The sequence below is a fragment of the Thermobia domestica genome, chromosome 5, assembly GCF_964235325.1.
Source record: "Thermobia domestica chromosome 5, izTheDome1.hap1.1, whole genome shotgun sequence".
NCBI lineage: Eukaryota > Metazoa > Arthropoda > Insecta > Zygentoma > Lepismatidae > Thermobia > Thermobia domestica.
The window spans coordinates 293,965,189-293,986,123 of NC_137458.1; the positions used below are offsets into that span (position 1 = coordinate 293,965,189).

The window sequence follows — 20,935 nt, forward strand, 5'->3', positions numbered from 1 at the left end:
AGATAATACAGTCTGACGAATCGGACCTGGAACAGAGAAATATATTTTCAGAAAATATATTATGGTCCATCTACATTACTTTATGTATTATCAATATTACCAATACGTTTTAAATATTACGATATCTATGTACACTCATGTCCAAAATTATTGTCGCATGTCTATAAATATGTTGTTGTAGGAATATAATTTGATAACAAATTCGCCCGGTATTTTTTATAATGTTAGTATGTGTATAATCGGCGAAAACATGTATGTGGCAAATTTGATGTTAAAAGAGCAACAAATAAGAACAACAAAAAGAAAATAAAACGTTCTTGCCTAATTAGCAACATTTTGTTTTACTCATTCTAATGTTCGTATTTATAATTCTTTTCCTATGAAATTTACCACAAATATTCATTTCCCGATTATTAGTATCAGTATTAAAAGTACCCTGCAAAATCATTATCAAATTATATTCTTACAAGAAGACAGTTATAGATATGCGACAATCATTTTGAACATGACTGTACATAATAGTATATCGAAGCTATATCGCATACTTTATATAATTTTATGTGTTCGAGCTCAATGGTAGAGCTATCACTTCTGGAGCGTGGAGTTCCTGGCTTGACCCCCAGCTCCAGCCAAATGGATTTTGTGGTGAACCAACACCGTGGGTTCTCCCGTTTCCTCATTCTACAATTATCATCCACCTCATCTCATCTTGATCGTTTTCCTTAGCCTCTGTGCATAAACGTAGGACGTTAAAACAAATTCAAATTCAAATGCCTTTATTAAAGCGAAATTCAGTAAGGGCTAGTCTACCATCTAACCAATATCAACAAGAAAGAAAGAAAACAAACAGAAATACAAAGAGTGATCATGCAAAAAAGAAAAAATAATAAAGTTCAAAGTAATGATAAAATTAAAAATTCACATTAAATATAAGAGAGTTAAAAGAAAAGATACACAAGCAAATATAAGTTAAAAAAAAGATTTTAAAAAATTATATACACTGTGTAGTGTTACATCAAATTGCACATACCGTGAGTGCTAAAGGATAATGGCTGGTCACTGAATAAGTAAATTGTTAAAGAATTTTTAAAGGTATTAAACAACTGCTGATCTTCAATTGTTTTAGGCAATACGTTCCATGTCCTTGGCCTTGATACAGAGAAATATGTCCCTACTTATTTTAGTTTGTGTCTTGGTAGGTTATGTCATTTTTTTTTTTTTTTTTTAATTAATACAAGTCACATAAGAATGAATATCTGACACTATGTAAACGTACGATATAAGAATTGAGGACATTTCATTTTTCAAGATTTTATGGATGAAACAGCAATAACGCAGGTACCTCCATCCTGACATTATCATAATTTTATTGGTGTCCGGTCGGAAAACAAACAAACAAAAAATGTGTTCGACAGGAATGTTCACATAATTAGTATTTGTCGTATGTCCCAATCGTAAAGTTGACATAATTTAAGTGTAAGATTTGTGCCTTTGGACTGACGAAGATCAGATAATACAAAAATGAATGTGAGACTATGTACAGGGTGTCCGAGAAGTCCTTCCCTGATTACAGAAATTGATAACTCAGGCTAGAAATAAGATAGAAATATGAAACTGGTGTTGAATTGTTTACAAACTATAAAAGTTTTTGTCTGTGTTAGGTTTGTTCTGTTTTACCAAGTCTCAATTTTGTTTGTTTTAGGTTTGTAGTACGTAAGTAAGAAGCCCAAGAAGCCATGCCAACCAACCAGGAGAAGGCACAGTGTGTCCTGTGGTACCATGAGACACGATCACCAACCACGGTGCAGAGACAGTTTTAGACAACATTTGGGAGGACTCCACCTGATGTCAAGAGCATGAAAGCCTGGTATGAGAAGTTCAAGAACACAGGGTCGGTTGCTGACCTTCCGAGGTCTGGTCGACCAAGAACCTCAGCAGACACGGTGGAGGCTGTGCGGCAGTCTTTTCTGAGAAGTCCTAAGAAATCGGTGCGCAGGGCCTCACGTGAATTACAGATGCCAAAAAGCTCTATCTATGACATTTTACACAAACGTTTATTGTTTCGTGCTTACAAAGTGCAACTCGTTCAGGCCTTGTTGCCTGACGACGGTACACGTCGATATGACTTTGCGGTCGAAATGCTATCACGTATTGAGGACGATAATGGTTATCTCAGACGAATTGCCTTTTCCGACGAAGCGACATTCTTTGTCAGTGAATCGCCATAATGTACGCATTTGGGGTTCAGAACCCCCCAGGGAGGTCAGGGAGTTCACCAGAGGCAGTCCAAAGGTGAATGTTTGGTGCGCGTTATTGCACGATCGAATTATCCCATTCTTCTTCGCTGAGGATACCATCACATCTGCAGTGTACCTGGATACCAAAACTTTTATAGTTTGTAAACAATTCAACACCAGTTTCATATTTCTATCTTATTTCTAGCCTGAGTTATCAATTTCTGTAATCAGGGAAGGACTTCTCGGACAACCTGTACATCAAAGGTACATACGCTCCCCATTCAATGATCATGTGTTCCAAATGTATTCTTAACTTCAGGAATTTGATTCTTCTAAACTAATTCTGAATTGTTTCCATTCTTCTAAACTAATTCTGAATTGTTTCCTACCTCCTATGTACAGAACGGATAAGATGAGTCACATGTCACCAGAAAACAGTAGAATGTTTTCAAGTTTTGCTGCTAATTTGGGTGGACACTTGATCCATTACTCCTTGGTTTTGGGTCTAAGGAAGATCACCGGACAAGAACTTGTGGGAATACTCGAACTGGTACTAAAATAATAAATAAAACACGTAAAATAGATGGTTAGTCACCGTAGTCTATTTGTAGTTATGATATTGCCCTTACTTAGTCTCTTTTCTTAATTGGTTTAGATTTAACACTCTCAGCCCCAACCCTGTTTGAGTAAATTTCATCCCGGGACCAGACTACAGTTTGCTATGAACACTGTCAGCCCATGTGTATCTATTTGATACACGTGGTCCATCAGTAAACCCTCACTGTGTATCAAAAAGATACACATGGGGCTGAAAGTGTTAAAATATAAATCGTGTATTAAATTTGCGACATATTTTCCTGAAGATTAGCTACACTGTATAGCTAATGAAATTGCAAATGCATACTGTAATTATTATTTAATTTTCAACCCTGTCTGTGACAAAAATGTAGAGAAAATGGTTCTCCCTGTAAGCAGACCTAAGGGAATTCATAAGGATTTAAGGTTACCTTTCGTTATTATTACTTAAACTTCAAAAGATAGTCTAAGTTCTTTTGGCTAGAAGCATATAGTATTTGAAAAACTGAAAATTTCGTTTCAAGTTAACCAAATATTTACACATAGTCCCTAGGTAAAGAAAATAAAAGTGCTATATAAAACAGGAAATGATTTTGATAGACAAAGTGATGACGCACGGAATATCAAAATAATAAAGCTCCGAATAAATCTTGATACCGGTCAGTTCAATAAAAGATGTGACAATTTCGTTTGTTTAAAGTAGTTATGTAAGTAACCAGACGACTACACAATGTCATTGTCATACAATGGTTACCAAAAGCACTTTGCTCCAACGTGGAGTATGTAAAGTTTTGCAAAATGGCTGCCTTTTTTCCAAGATGGCGTTCGACATTGCAACACGAACCGTCGAAATCGATACTTTTTTTTCCTCCGTTTCAATGGAGCGGGTGGTCGTAGTAATATGGTTTTGATCGCGTTGAATTGGTGTGGCTACCGGAAATAAAATCGCTTCATTCTGCTTATTCTGACAAGCGAGGTGTTCGGTAACTGCCGTAGTTATAATTTGTTATCTGTGTAGATTTGATAAATAGTGCCATGACATTCCCCTCCGAAAAATGTCACCACACGCCACTGCTCTATAGAGAAAGTATTGGTTGTGTGTTTCTAAGTACATCGTGTAGAATCATGCCCATGTAATAGAAATTTTGCTAATTACATCAGCATTATTACGTTTAAAATGATATTTTGAAGCTATTTCAGCATGTTAAATAACGTTGTTCATTTTCAGAGCACATCTGCTGGAAACACAAAATGTGTTGCCCTTAAATCCGGACGCTGAATTGTTGTTCACGAGTTAAGTGTAAGCAACAGTCCTGGAGAGAGAACAAGCAGCGCTTTCTATACATCATCAGGTACTGCAAAAGAAAATAGTCCGGTAGAACCTTCGTGCCAATCCAGGGAAAGTACAAGCAGCAGAAGAGGAAACAAGTGTTTTTGCAAGTTATCGCCTCATGTGACATAGGGTTGGCGCATTTTCAGCAAAAGTAGAAGACTCTGGTGTTACATAACAGAAAATAATGTAGGGCTACAGAACAAGGATGCGGACTATACCAGCGATACAGAGAACGATAAGGTGGTATGTTTTTAAAAAGTGGTTTACTTGCACACTTCCAAATAATGTAAGTTGAAAGAACAGGGTTCGCATATTCTCATTCGCAAGCAAAAACAGTGTAAAGCTTTTTGCAGATATAGAAAAAGCTTTTGATAACATAGATTGGACTGCCATGTTCAGAGCGTCGAAGAATCTGAAAGTATATTACAGACAGAAGAATAATATATATATCGTGTATACCAACTTTACACGAACCAGACAGCTGTTATAGGAAGAGATCAGAAGGAAGCAAGAATAAGTAAGCATATATATAATGCCCATAAAGTGTTACTTATAGATACGAATAAAGAACTTCCAAAACAAAGAGGTTTTAAAGATTTCCTTTGATATGATTAATTCGTTTGTTAATATCCGTGTAAGTCACGATGTTTGCAAACAGGAAGATCAACAAAGCATAATTTCTTATTTCTCCTAAAGGTATTTTCAGAAGTTATTAATACGTACCATGATGGGGGAATTGTGTGTGCTGATTACTTTGTTAAGTGCTCTAAGGGAGTAGTAAGCCTTTCAACTTGGGAGCGGACAAGTGTACGTTTTGAAACATTTTACTGTTGAGAGTATTTTGACTTAGAAAATTTTGCAGGCGTATCTTCTTACACTTTTAATTTGAGGACCTGGTCGACAACAGAAAATCTGAATTGAAATAGTTTGATACACTGACTATATATGTTCTGAAGGCTATGTAGTCTCCAGGCGGATGTTACTGAATTAATATTAAATATATCGTTCAGAAGGCAAGCGCTCAGAAAACTTTCAACTCTATAACTAGCCATTCTGGATGAGCCTGCTTTGCCTGGTACACTGTTGTCTCGCAAACATAGCTAAGGATATAACATACTATAATATTACACTTTCTTTACATGATGACACCAACAATGCCTATTGCCTTAGTTCCACCACGCATCTTACCTACCTATATAACTTCATCAAGAATAAACCATACATGCTATATGCACCAATAAAGAAACCAATCTCAAGATAAGAATACCCTTGAGAGATGCAGTGTACTATTGGCGAAATAACTGAAATGAACAGCACTCGTCGTCTTCGAATTCCGCCGTACCGAAAATAGCGGATACGAGTAGCAGGATAATATGCACACCATAAAGAAAGAATAGATAAACATGATCTGAAAACTGAAGTTCCTCTTTCAAAGGAATAAATTGCCTGCCATATGACCGATATTGTCGTAATATTGGCGTCTTTGAAGCCGCTGTGGAGACGAATTGTTCTGCCTATGTATCTATCCAAACGCCACTCAATTCCCCCATAAAGTTCATCAGGTGCTTGCTGGATGAATCGAAGTACTTCTAGACTTCCAAGCAGAACTCCTCCTATGCCTATGGCTACACACGTCGTGCAAATTCTTACAATCCTCACAGGAGATAATACTGCGAATCGCAAAACATTTCTGCTAAAAGATGTAACAGTACGTATAAATATACCTGAAAATAAAAATAGTACCAGTAAGCAACACAAAATCTACGAAATCCGTTATTAGCAACGTAGCTTTAAAACAATGGCAGATAATTTTCTACAATTCGAAGCCACAAAACTAAATTTTCGTAAATGTAAAAAATAGTGTTCCCTCCCTTGCAAACATAGCTCCTCGGCTCGCTCTCTTTTATGTTAATATTTTTCAGCAAAAGAACTTCCGAAAATGATTAATGTGAACCTCTAGATATTTACGAAATTTATGCATTATCACTAATGGCAATATTGTTTACAATATTATTATTGATTTATTTTTTATTTATTATTATTATTATTATTATTATTATTATTATTATTATTATTATTATTATTATTATTTTCCAACATAAACCGGTTATTGTAGTTTTATGATTACGAATTTATGCCTTTAAATCGATGGTAGTGACTCAATCAAATGTGAGACAATGCACATCAAAGTAAGTAAGCTAACCACTTGACGAGGAATAGGGGGGCAGTCAAATGAAAACCGACAAAAGAAAAAGTACCAATGGAATGTCTTTTATTCAAAAGTAATTGTCAGACGCGTTAATATATTTATCTCACTGGCAGACGACACGATCAATTTCAGTCTTGTAGAAGGAGTTAGGTAGCTGACGGATCCACAGACGTTTATCTTTCTTTTGGTCACCAAAATTGTGAAAAACAATGGGAAAGATCTGGGCTGTACGGTGGATGCTGAAGTGTTTCCCAGCCAAAGTTCTGAAACGTGTTCCTCACCAGATTGGCAGTATGAAGACGTGCATTATCATGCAAAAGCGTGATTCCGTGCGACACCATTCCAAGGCACTTAGACTTTATACGGTGCGTCTCAGTTTCTGCCAACAGTCTTCATAGCGATTCGCATTTAATGTGGTCCCACGCTCGGAGTCACCAAGCAGAGGGCCACTGCAGTTGAAGAAGATTATCATGGTTTTACCGGAACTTGTCTGAACAGCTTTGGATTTCTTTGGCGGGGGAGAATCCGGGTGATTCCATTGCTGACCTTGCCGTTTGCTCTTGAGCTCAAAATGGTGGCACAACATTTCATCTCCTGTGACGATACGGTACAGAAACGCATACTATTCCTTGTGATACCGCTGCAGATGATCTGACATGAACTCATTCTGTCAACCTTTTGTCAGAACAAGATTTGAGACGAATATTCGGACCCCAGAGGAACGGGAATGGGAAAAGGCGGAAACTTCATAACGAGGAACTATATAATATTGTCCTCCCATTTGCGCCTAGGTCTTCCTAACGGTCGTTTACCAATTGGATTTTCAGTTAAAACTTTGAAAGCGTTCCTACTTTCTTGCATTCTGGCTACATGACCTGCCCATCTGAGTCTCCTAGATTTGATGATCCTAACAATGTTTAATGAACGGTATAAATTAAGATGGATCTCGCAGAAATAGGAATACAAGCTAGATACTGGATCCAGTTGGCTAAGGATAGAAGTCAATGAAGAGCTTTTGTGAACGCGGCATTGAACCTCCGGGTTCCATAGTTAGTTAGTTACAGTTTTAAGTGGCAATCTAATCTGTAACTTGAATATTCTTAGCAACTTTGTGTATATGTTGATGATGATGGCTTTCATCAGTCAAATTTCGGCTTCCGGAAAATGAAATCATTTTTTAAAATTATTACTTGGCAGACTTGCACATTTGTGATCAGTCTTTCAATTATATTTGAGCTTGTAAGGTTTCATCGTCGAAAGTTCCAAGTCTGCAGTGGGCGGCAGCGAGGGTGAAACCTTATGTAGGTGATTCAGCCAGTTCCACACATAATCGGCTGATCTCAGCATCAGGCTCTCTTTCGGTTAGATGCCACACTTATTTGCAGAATCGGTATATTTTCAAGTCTTAGCTGAAAACGTTGACAACTGAACTTTCTTGATACTTTGAGATTGGTTTATCGAAACTAATGTCTCTTTTCAGCACCCAAGTTATATAAGACTTGAACATAAAGTTTAACGGGAAAGTAACTGCACTGAATGAAACATACGGACTGAAGGAAAACTATGGGAAAAAATACGTATGTGATTTATGCAGATTTATGCATATATATCTCCAGTCGTAGAAGAACATGTACTCATGTATCTTAATTTGGCAAAAGCTCTCTGATCATAATTTGCGATATTTGTGATGCTCAATATTGTATGAAAGAACATGAAAATCACGTAAGTTCATTTTATACTGTTTCACAAGGATTCGAAGTTCTACTTTCCAAAATTGTTGTAGTTACTGAGTAACAGAAATTGAACAGAAAAAGAAAAGCTTTTAAGAAGTCTACAATTAAAATTATACAGAGTACAACATCTTTTAATTTATTACCAATTACAATTCATTTAATTAAGAGAAAACAAAGTATATGTATGTTTATTGATTTCATCGGCATGTCCTGGAAAGGAATGGCCTGCATCCCGGTGTCTGCCCCCATCTGTTACAGGAATCTCTGTATAGAACGGGATGTATGTGATAAGGTTATCCATATGCATAAATATTATTATTGCATTTCCATACAAACGGGGCAGATCTTCTGTATAAATTGGTGTGAGGTTATGTTGCTGATAAAATGCGCAGTAGATTTTGCGTTTTTAGGCACCTGCCAAATTGTTTACTTGACTTCATAGCAGTATCTTGCGACAACCAGAAATCCCTTCGAGAAACTTGCTTTACACCGACGGATGAAGTCAGGACGGGTTTTTGTGTCACGTGAGGTATACTTAAGGCTCAAATTTTGCTACATTCTGATAGATAAATTCATGCTTCATCGAGTATGCTAATACATTTCCACTTTTCAATAGATAGGTGTCGTTCGTAGAGTGCTTGCAGGATCTTTCCCTCCGATGGACCCAAGTAAGGACGTGTCCACGACGTTTAATTGTACATCATTCGGAGCTTTGATTTGCCTCATATGTTGCGGTTCACAGTTGCTTGTGCTACGTGCAATCATCTTCCCATCACACATTGTGCAGGAAGGTTTTCCTTCAAGGTCATTCGGCGCAACTTTCGAGCTACAGGTGGAGTCACCGCCGTACACGGCCGCTTTCTACTCCCCTTACTGGGCGAATAAAGTGCTGGAACATCGTGGTGTTTATATCGATTAATTATGTTCTTGATGGTCGTTGACTCCAATGCACATCCATTTTCCCTGCATTGTTCTTGAGTCTGTCACGGAAAACTTGATGTGGAAAAATGCTACGACGCAGCCTTTCCAAACTCTTGGGAATCATGATGCACACATCACACATATACGAACTTGGCGCGACCTAGAGGTCTTTGCCTTTCTCCTGTTGTTTGAATCATTTCGATAGGTCGATTCTGTGAGCATGGGTGAAGGTTTAAAATCGGACACATATAGACGGAACAACCTTCTGCATTTTATGAGTATTGTAATGGCGAGCATATTTGAGGTTGGAAAACTTCGGAGGCGTATCTTCGTAGACTTTTAATTTGAGGGCCTGGTCGTAAATAGAACAATTCAATGGAAAGTTCGTTGAAATGAAATCTTTGAGTTTTACGTCCCACGGTTATGCCGGTTAGGCTAAAGGAGACGGTGATAATGAGAAATGAGTGAAATGGTGGAATGAAGAAAGTGGGAGGAAACGGGAGAACCCCGAGAAAATCCACGAGCACGGTGTTTGTCCACCACAAAGTCCACACGGCGCGAGCTGGGATCGAACCAGGAACCCCAAGCACAGGAGGTGAACGCTCTACCACTGAGCCACCGCGCCTCCTCAATGGAAAGTTAGTTTGATACATTAGGCATACATTTGAAAAGTACGTAGTGTCTAGCTGAATATTAATAGAACTAGTATGTGACTTGATTTTATGAATAGATGATATTAAATAGAAAAGCAAGCGCATTGAAATCTTTCCATTGTAGCACAACTTCAACTGTGTACAACTTTTTGGGAACTCGAAATTAAAACAATCAGGATATACAAAATAACAGATCATATGGATGAATGACATGAAATATAAGGTTATCCATTGTGGATGAGTGTTACGTTCAAGACTGCTTTGTTTGGAATACAGACCCTTTCCGCAAGCAAAGCTACGGATATAACAATACAATAATATTACATTTCCTTTACATGGTAACACTAACAGTCCATACTGTCTTACTTCCATCAGTATATGTCTTTACTTCCTACCAAATACGCCAAAAACAAACAATAAAAAGACATACTAATATCAAAATAAGAATATCCTTGGACGAAGCAGTATATTGCTGGTGATATAACCGAAATGAAAAGCACTCGTCGTCTTCGAATTCCACGATCAAATTTAAATAAGCTCATACGAGAAAAAGCATAATAGGAACACAATAATGAAAGAATCGAAATACAAGATCTCAATGCTGATGCTCCTTTCTTAACGGAATAAAGTGCTTGCAATATGGTCAATATTGTCGTAAAACGCGGTCCTATTCGGCCAGCATTGAACTGTGATGTTTTGTTTACATATCTATCCATACGATATTCAATTCCCTCATAAAGTTCATCGAGTCGTCTCTGGAAGAACCGAAGCACTTCTAGACTCCCAAGCAAAGACCATGAAATTCCTGCTATCCCTATTCTTATACACGTTGTGCAAATTCGTACCATCCTTACAGGAAATAATACTGCGAATCGCAGAACATTTTTGCTAAAAGATGCAACAGTATGTCGAATTGTACCTGAAAATAAAAACAGCGCCAATAAGCAACACAAAATCTACGACATTTGTATATTAATGCACTATTACCATTAGCAACATTGTTTCAAGACTGTGACTCAACTTCCGAAATCTTAAAAGATAATACTGTGCACTTCATAACCATAAAGCTAAATTCTGCCTAACGGAATGTAAGAGTTACCCTTCTGCAAATATACTGTAGGTCCTGACCTCACTACTGCTTTTACGTATTACCATGTGGCCTATAAGTCAGTTAATACTAGTGGTTATTAAGACTCTGGTTTGACTAGCATAGTAGCTACTTGACTACAGCAGTAGTTCCCATAATTCGGTTCACACTACCAGTGATGAGACTTGTACGAGATGAAGCTATTGTTTAGACTAACAAAACAAAGTAAAAATGTAAAGAAAAACTATATGGTCTACAACTAAATTACATAGAGTAGAATATTTTTAATGTATACGAATTACGATCAATTTAATTGAACAAACAAGGTAAGGTCACCTGTTTACTTTCATTTCACCAGCGTTTTAAATTCATACATTTCTTTTTATTCCATTACCCTAATCTCTTTCGTGGTTAATATTACATTCTTCTCAGCTTTATCTCAAATTTGCTAACTTTTATTATTATTATTATTTTAAGATTCAACTACTAGAACCATATCATCTGCAAAGCTAATCCTTCTACTTCCTACCGGAATACGGCTTTCACTATATAAGAATAAGAATACGAATAAGAATAAGAATTATTTATTGTCGTTAAACAACATGATGTTGTAATAGACAACGTCAAAATTTAAGTTTGCGTACATATAATATTTACAATTTTAATTAATCAATACAATATTTTATATTTTACCTAGTACTACTTTTCTATTCTAATACTGAAATTTCTTCCGTAAATTCTGAAATACTATATATACACTTTTCTAAGAGCCACTTTTTACAAAAACATTTAAAATTTTTAATCTCCATTTCTCTCACTCTAGGTGGCAATAGATTATACAATTTCATCCCTATATATTTATAACTATTTTGAGTTTTGCACAGCCGTACATGGGGAATATTTATTTCATTTTTGCGCCTTGTATTGTGTGAATGAACACTACTTCGAGTAACATAATTTGTACAGTTTTCTTTGATATAAATAAGGCACGTCCTTAGTTGACACGATAGATTCCTGTCAACTATTGCTTGTAGATGGATATCGAATGATGTATTAAAATATCTTTATATATATATATATATATCTCCTATTCTTTGGTTTATATATGCGTATGAGTTTCTAGCGAGTCTTCGATCCTTGCAGTCCAGCCCAATCTTGTTCAACACTCTTTCCAGTATATCATATACGATTTGATCAGATGTTTTGTTTTTTACTCTTCCTAAAGCAAGAAACAGTACATATACTTCACAGAATTCACTAGTAATTGGAAACACTTGGTTCAATCAGCACAAGAGAAGAAGATATACATGGAAATCCGCAAAAGACGGCAGAAAACATCAGATAGACTATGTTATGATTCAGGACAGATATTGGAATAGCTTGATGAACACGAAGACCCTCTCTGGGGCTGACATTTTCTCTTATCATAACCTTGTGCTAGCCAAAGTAGATATTCAACTGAAAACTGTAGGCACAAGTAAAGTAGGCAACAAAATGTAGAAACGAGGAAACTCAAACAAGGAAAGAACAGGTGCAGGTAGTAACAGCGATGGAAACATATTAAACTTTCCATACAGCAGGCTGCAGACGTAGTAATAGGTTACCGCGAACACAAAATTGCTAAGAAACCATAAATTACAGAACAGATGTTGCAGAAAATGAGGGATGAGGGAGAGGAAGATGTTGAAACAGGTTGATACAAAAGAAAGTGGGAAGAGGTACACGAAGTTACTCAACGAGTTGTGAAGAGAAATAGACAGAGCATGGGAAGAGATTTATAAAAGAAAATGCGAGAACATAGAAGAATTAGAAACAGTTGGGAAATATGAGGAAATGTACAAGGAGATGAAATATATGGAACTTCGGAGGAAACAACGGGGTATTACGATGTTAGTAGAAAACAAGAATCGGAAAGTAGTCAGCGACGGAAGTGAAGTCTTAGGAAGATGGAAAGAATATGTTGAAGACTTATATAAAAGTAGGAATAGACCATACGGCCTAGAATTTGTAGAAAATGAAGTAGGCATAATTAAGAGTTTAGTATTCTCCAGGATGAGTTTGAAAAAGTTACATCCCAGATGAGAAATGGAACGGCAACCGGGATAGATAATATATCAGTCTAATTCATCAACAATATAGGAGACAAGGGTAAGAAAGAATTATTCCAACTGTGCAATGAAATACATAAAACAGGAGAATGGCCAAAAGAATTCCTGAAGACGATCATGATACCGGTGGCTAAGAAATCGTATCCAAAGAGATGTGAGTATTATAGAACTATTAGTCTCATATCTCATGCAGCAAAAAAATTGCTTCGAATTCTGAAAAGAAGGTTGTATGGAAGAACAAATGAAGCAGTTGAGGAGGAACAGTTCGGTTATAGGAGAGTAAGGGCACAAGAGATGTAATTGGATTATTAAAGGTGACAGGTGAAAGGTTTATAGAAAAAGGAAAAGTGTATGTGATATTTATTGATCTAGAAAAGACTTTTGACCGCGTGAATTGGAAATTGTAGTTGGAAGTTCTAATGAAGGTTAGGTTGGAACCGAAAGATCGAAGACTGATAAGGAACAATTGTATACATGAACTAACAAGTAAGTGTTAGAATAAGGGAAGAAATGACAGAAGAGTGCAATTGGAAGGGGAGTTCGACAGAAATGCTGTCTCTCGCCTACATTATTTAATATATATCTAGAAGAGATAGTGAAAAAAAAAAGCCTACAAAATAAAGACGTTTTGGTAGGAGGTCGAATGATTAGGTGTATACGATTTGCAGAGGATGTGGCGTTTGTTGCAAAATTTGAAGTGAAAATCAATAACATGTTAGAAAACTTGAGGAAGGGTTGTGAAAAATTTGGAATGAAAATAAATGTTAGAAAGACAAAAGCCATGGTGACTGGAACGAAGAGGTCGGTGTCAAATATATAAGTAGAAGGGGAGAAAATAGAAGAAGTGAATAGTTTTCGATGTCTGGCTAGTATTATTAGTGATGAAATAAATTGTGAACGTGAAATAAAAGGAAGGATATGAATGGCGAAGGAAGCCATTAGGAGAAAGAAAAGACTATTTTGTGGGACTTTGAATAAAGAGTTGAGAAAAAGACCCATAAAATATTTCGTGTGAAGTATTTTGCTGTATGGGTCCGAAATATGGACATTACGCAAAAACGATGAAAAACGACAGGAAACATTCGAAACGTGGGTATGGAGAAGAATGGAAAGAATTAACTGGGTCGAGCGGAAAACGAGTGAGAGGGTGTTAGAAATGGTGGAAGAGAAGAACAACTTTAGATATTATTAAGAACAGGAAGAGAAACTGGTTGAGACATTAGCTAAGAAGGAATTATAACATGACGGGCGTGCTGGGGTGTATGGTGGCAGGAAAGAGAGAGGAGAAGGCAAAGGAGACTACAATTAATGGACGATATCAAGACAGAGAAATTGTACCTGGAGACTAAGAGGTTAGCGGAAGACAATGAAGCATGGAAGCTTTTCAGTTGTGGCACGTGACCTACCAATAATGGGAGAACACCTATGATGATGATTAACGAAATCTGAAATGTGAACCGAAAATAGGACCAACGATGTTAATGACAAAAGCAGCCTGTGCAAGCTGGAGACAAAAATTAAGGGAAGAACTTTAACCGGTTTTCCCTGATATGCAATCTGTAACTTTAGTCACATGATGAAAGTTTCTTCACATACGAAAAGAAAAAAATCATAGTGAGATACTCAAAAATGCGTGGATTTATGCACATAAAACTGCATTAGGTATACACTAATAACAAATGTTTAGAAAAAATAATAGTATTATATAATTCCTTTCACTTCTCCAAACGCTTTATTTCCTCATTAATACTAAGCGTATCTTCATTAGTTTGGTCATCTCAGCTTCAAGCTTGTTCAGAATGACCTTCACTTTCCTCTTTGTGAGTTTCTTTTCTCTTTTTTTTTTTTTTTTTTCATTTTCCTCTTGCTCTCGTCGTTAATTTATTACTTCTGTAAAACGAGTACAAACATTTCGTGCATAAAGAATCATGGATTTGCTTACGAATATTTTCTCAAGGTCACCATGGAAGTTATTGTATCGTACACAAGTCTGCGTGCTACTGTAGTTTATTATTTTAAATAATCTGCTAATCTGCCCATTGTTTCATGAGACAAATCAAGATCGTTTTAATAACACCTATTGAATCTCTACACTCTGAAGTATCCAAATTATTTACCAAAAGTCGTCCAAACATTGAAACATTAAGATCCAGACACGAAAGTCAATTTATTATTTAAAGGTGACGGCTCCAGAAGTTGAAAAACAAATTTACGGAGATAGTTTCTGCAATTTCGGCGAAAATCCAAAATGTCCAAATCCGTTATTGGCTGGCATTTCTTAAAGCCAATATATGTAGCAACAGAATGTCACTGTTTTTCACAGCTTTTTCTTCATTTTCCACATCAATTCATGAACTTGAAGAACTAAAAGCTTCTATTTTTACAAACTCATTTGCATCTTTTATTTCTTTATTTATCATGTCCGATAAGGTGCTGTAAAGAAATGAACTGAGAGGGGAGCTATCTTGAATTCAGTAAGGAAAGATTCTACTTCTGAAGCAAGCGCTTTCTTACAGAAAATTCAATATACCTAACACGATCTGATAGCTCGAAGAGCTCAGAACATTTTTTATCCCTCCTGAAAAGTTGAACATACAATAAAATTGACGGATGTCAATAGCTCGCTGGGAATCTATTTTCAAGTCAACACAGAACAAACTTCATTGGAAAATTTTCCGAGTTTCTATAGAAACGTACTCAGCACGGCGTGCTGGAACGTTCTTAAATAACTTATGCAGAGTTCTTGGATATTCAACGATTCTCCAATTCGTTACCTCAATTGCAGTCTTAAATGCTCCTCGCAAAGTAATCCAACCTTCCTATATCAAATGTTGCAGGATCATTTGGCGACGTCTTGATATCTGACTTGAAGTTATGCAGAAATGCAATGTTTACATTAGGACCATCCGCTGAAATGTGAATCGTATTTTTTAAAGTTCAAAGGTAAAAGCGTTTCTTCGAAAGCGATTATAAGGTCAGAAGCTGTAGAATTCTCTAAACACCCCCATGTCAAATAACTCGTGCACACTTGCACTTTTACGGTACTCCAGAATCGCACGTTTATGTCTTTTCAACAACTGAATTAATTCATTTCTAAAGTTATGGTAATAACCTATAAACTAAAGCGTATGCTTTGTTATGTTGAAGCTGCAATCTCATTGTCTGCGAATATAAATGATACTTTCCAATCTTTTGCAGTAATGCGCACTGTAGTATGTCATTTCAGCTTGAATACACCACGATAATTGTGTTTCTATAATGCTATCGTTTTACTAAGAATTATAAACTACTTTGTTTCGACCCCCAACTAGTAGCTACTTGTATCGTAGAATCTACATTAGAGCACGCAAGATCACGAGAAACCTTAAGTTCCGTATAGATAAGGTACAGATAGGATGATACTTCAAGCCAGAAGGTACCGGCTTGTTTTCTTGACCCACAAAGGAATACGTGTTTCTAATTTTGAAACGGATGTGGACATCTCCACATGCTTTTCATTTTTCATAAGACTTACTACCACCACTTGCCGTTCTGTTACCGAGCGAAAAGACAATCCGGCAAATGATTGCGGGCAAAAAAATTACTACTTTGTACTTTCCAACTCCATGATAAAGAATTACGTGGCATGTCTTTTTTTTTTTTTTTTTTTTTTTAAATAAGTACAGTTTTGAAATTCGGCTGCAGCAGCGGTCTGGTCGACATCCCGCGCATGCGCGCTGTGTACCTACGTCTGTTGGCAAGCTACAGACGCCATTACGGAAACATTCGACCGTGTTTACGTTTGTTTGTGAGTAGTTAAAATGCCTCCACTGATTGAAAATCTAGCTGACTGAAATACGCGCAGTGATTCGTTTTCTTAGTACTAAAGACGTGAAAATGGCTGAAATTCATCGCCAGACTGAGCGATAGAATGGTAAAGACATGAGTTAGAGCTTTTAAAGGTGGTCTCACAAATGTTCATGATGAGAAACGAAGTGGGCGATTTTTTGTTATCATTGAAAACTTGGTTCAGAATGTTGATGAGAACGTGAACGAGAGAAGAACGCTTAACGATTTCGTCCTTATCTGGTAAGTTTCCTCAAGTTTCAAAAAGTGTTCTCTATGAAATTGTGACTCAACGCTTAAATTATCGAAAGTTGTGCTCACGCTGGGTACCAAAAATGTTGACTGAGGTGCACAAAATCAAATGTTTAGCCTGTGTGTTGGCTTTTCTTGAGTGCTACAGTATGGAAGGTGATGATTTTCTAAGCAAAATTGTCACAGGCGACGAAACATGGGTGATTACGTTACACAGGAATCGAAGGAACAATCTTCGATGGCGGCATTCAACATCGCCCAAGAAAGTGAAGTTCAAGCAAACAATTTCATCCCTGGACATCACTGTACTGTGTTTTGGAAGTGGAAGGGAGTGTTGCTTGTGGATTTTTTGTCTTGTGGTGACACAACAAATTCTACGACATATTGTGAAGTCTTACAAAAACTGCGCCGCGCAATTCAAAACAAAAGGTGTGGCATCATTTGACTAGGATCAATTTGATCACCCTGCATACAGTTCCGATCTAGCGCCCAGTAACTACCACACGTTCTTGCATTTGAAGAAGCATCTCCGTGGTCAGTACCATGACGACGATCATGATGAGGTCAAAAAAATTGCAGTGACTGTTGAATCAGGCGGCAGACTTTTATGAGGATGTTATTCAAAAGCTTCTTGTACAATACGACAAATGCCTTAATATTGGTGGAAAGTACGTGAGAAAGTAAATTAAGGTATAGGCTTCCATGTAACAATAAAATTGTTCCCTAAAGTATAATTGTTTATTACTATTATTATTATTATTATTATTATTATTATTATTATTATTATTATTATTTCAAAACGGTACTTACTTAAAAAAAAAGAAACGCCTCGTATATAACATCCAGGAAAAATTGAACATGGTCTTGGAATACTTGGACACTGACATGTTAGTTATTTCTATGGGAACACTGGATACAATGAACACTACAACTACAACGCCTCTTCATTTTGATCTTGCCTGTGCAATTTGAACAACCACGCTAAACCAACATAAAAAGCTTTTACTATACATTCTGCTCCTCCGATTTTATTGACCGTTTTTCAATACAATATGACGTCGTAAATAAAAGCCTGTTAACGATTGCATTACATCTTTTCTTCTGTCACGTACCCGCCTCGATCCACTGCATAAATCAATTTGAATTTGCTACTTCTTTCCCTTTTGGGGATACAGCCAACTTTTTTTCTTTAGTCTAAGTGTTGTTAAGTTTTTAAGATAATCATTTCAGATCAGTAATCTCCTCACTGGTTTGATGGAGCTTTTCACCCTTTCCTGTCTTGCGTTTGTAAGATAAGAAATTAAAATGTTAAACTAATACAAGTAAACACGATTCCGCACTTAATACAGGATAATAAAGTGTATACACTTATTTTCATGGTGCTATTTATTCATTTGGAATTTCTTGAAATAAAAGTCTTTATTACCTTTATTAACTATCATGTTTACACATTGGGGTATTTAAGAGCTTTTATTTTCCACCAACGAATACTATCGCGAAAGTAAAACTGCATTCTCATGCCAGAAAGCGACCAGAGAACAGCTTATCCCTTAGAAAAATAAAATCGTGTCCCGGAACATTGTTTACACGGGTGAAAGAATTCAACCATTGCAAATTCGAAGTTTCACAATTTACAAAAGTGCCTTACGGGTATATAGATAGACGAAAACAACCAATTGCATACCATTAATATTTAACATTAAAGTATTACTTTAACATCCCACGAACGAGATAGTAATTACTAAGTTAATAATGTAAGAAGAAAAGAAATGTAAATACGGGGAGAATCGAAAAAGAAAAAACCTTGCCGTCTTGCTGTTTATTTACCACAAATCCATATCACACACCCATGGTTCAATCGTAGAAACTTTGGCCACAGAAGTAAACACTGTACCGACTACGCCACTGAATTTGTGTTAAGTTAGTATCAAATGCACAATATTTTAAAGCCGCAATCTTAATATGACGAATCGCTTGGATCACTTTTCTTTATTCAATGTAACATTGGTAATGACCCGTCAGTAAGAAGAAACTTGTTTACTTCGCTTCCCTAGTTTCAAAATCTAAAGATTTTGGTGAAAAATTATTTATAGAACAGCAACATAGAAACACGGAGATCCCATTTACGTTTTTTTCTTTCTTTCTTTCTTACAACAAAGTATGAAGATGTCAACATTAGAACAAGAATTACACATCATGAAACTTCTGTTACTTCTACAGTGTGCTAAAAAAAAAACAAAAAAACGATAATAATCTGAATAGCAAATTCTGACCATTCCATTTTATTGTTTTTCATTTCACACGGAACTGTTCAATAAATAAATCCAGTCTTCATTACGTATTTTTGGAGAGTAGCACTAGCAGGGATGTTACTGTGACAGTACACTCTCCAACCCCTAGAATAGTTTCTGTGCCCCAATCTCAAAAGGGACATTTCAGTTACAAAATATATTTTATACGTCTTGTTTGAAAAACTCTTGTTTTTTAAAACTTTGAACATTTCGTGTTGATATTTAAAAAAAGCATTGCAAAATTTTGCTTTAAAAACAAAAGGACTGAAACTTTATTGGAACTCATTACCATAAATGTTCGAAAATTGCTGCACCATTTTTAATGCCAAAATAATTTTAAAATAAGAATAAATAATGTATTTTTTTTTTTTTTAAATATATGGGACGAACCATCATACATTACAAACGTATAATTATTGATGGAAAATGATTCAATATGTATCTATAAACGTGTAAAAATAAATATTACATTATAAACAGAAGTAGGAAGTACACTTTGGTATCTATAGACGTATTCCATATTTGGAGATCAAGAGTCAAATTAAATTAATCCGGCTATTCACTGAGTACTGACCCAATGCATACGCTGATGTACACCTTTATCAGCTATTTTCGTAAACTCATAAGCACTTCCGAAACAAATCTCTCAGTGGTCAAAGTGAGACGGTATGCGGTGGTATGCCATACCGCCTCTGGTTTTACAATGATTAAAACATACCGTCACTGGAAAGCAGACGCTAAATACCATTCATAAATTCATTTTTATACACAGTAATTGACAGATAGCTTTGCATGAAAACATTTTATTTCTTATGCGGAAATAATTTTAAAGTTGACAACGCCAACTTTTTTGTTATCTTTTTCCTACCTTTTGTGTTTAAAATGAGGTGTCTTCAAAGAAGTTTACCTAGTTTATATTTTGATGTGTCATCTTGAATTGTTTCTTTGTTTTATATATATATATATATATATATATATATATATATATATATATATATATATATATATATATATATATATATATATATATGTGTGTGTGTGTGCGGGGCAGACAATTTTTCTTTTGCCAGTTTTTCGTAAATGAAGAAAGATAATGAAATGTAACTTACCTCAATAATAGATAATGTTACTCTACATCCGACAATACGAATCGGAAGAATTTTCAGTGTTGCCATCCATAGAAATTACAGTGTGACCAGAATTTGAACTACCAAAAATCTAGGTTAAGGCAACGACTAGAAAAATTAATTCAACGGTAATTGATGACTTATCATGCTGTTTGTGTTTCTTGTTTACTACTTTTTAAATAATATTTGTATTTATTTTGTAATAACGTATGTAAGTTATTACAGAATAAATACAAATATTATTTAAAAAGTAGTTAACAAGAAACACAGACAGCGTGATAAGTCATCAATTACCGCTGAGTTCATTTTTCTAGCCGCTGCCATAACCTAGATTTTTGGGTAATTCAAATTCTGGTCACACTGTAATTTCTATGGATGGTAATACTGAATATTCTTCCGATTCGTATTTTCGAGTGTAGAATAACATTATCTATTATTGAGGTATGTTACATTTCATTATTTCTTTTCATTTAAGAAAAAATGGCAAAAGAAAAAATGTCAGTTTTTGAAAAATATTTAGTAGTCTGCCCTCTAAATGCATATAAATGTCGTGTTTTGAGCATTGGCGGATTTAGGGGTTATC

The 20,935-nt window shown here is 35.9% G+C and overlaps 1 protein-coding gene across 5 annotated transcripts in view; it reads right to left on the reverse strand.

The window, feature by feature from the left end:
* Fadd (fas-associated death domain protein) overlaps positions 1-20,935 on the reverse strand; it is a 185,742-nt gene that overhangs the window by 50,206 nt on the left and 114,601 nt on the right. Inside the window, exons 4-5 of one of the 5 annotated variants that reach the window (XM_081760273.1) lie at positions 5,339-5,870; positions 1-26 (exon numbers count right to left, since the gene is read on the reverse strand). The exon at positions 1-26 is cut by the window's left edge and continues 685 nt beyond it. The exons of 1 other annotated variant lie outside the window; for it this stretch is intronic. In XM_081760273.1, the coding sequence (XP_081616399.1) occupies positions 1-26; positions 5,339-5,870 (558 nt within the window). Of the gene's footprint in view, positions 27-5,338; positions 5,871-6,221; positions 10,582-20,935 lie in introns of those variants that run through there. 3 more of the 5 variants (XM_081760282.1, XM_081760280.1, XM_081760274.1) reach the window with 3 other exon arrangements.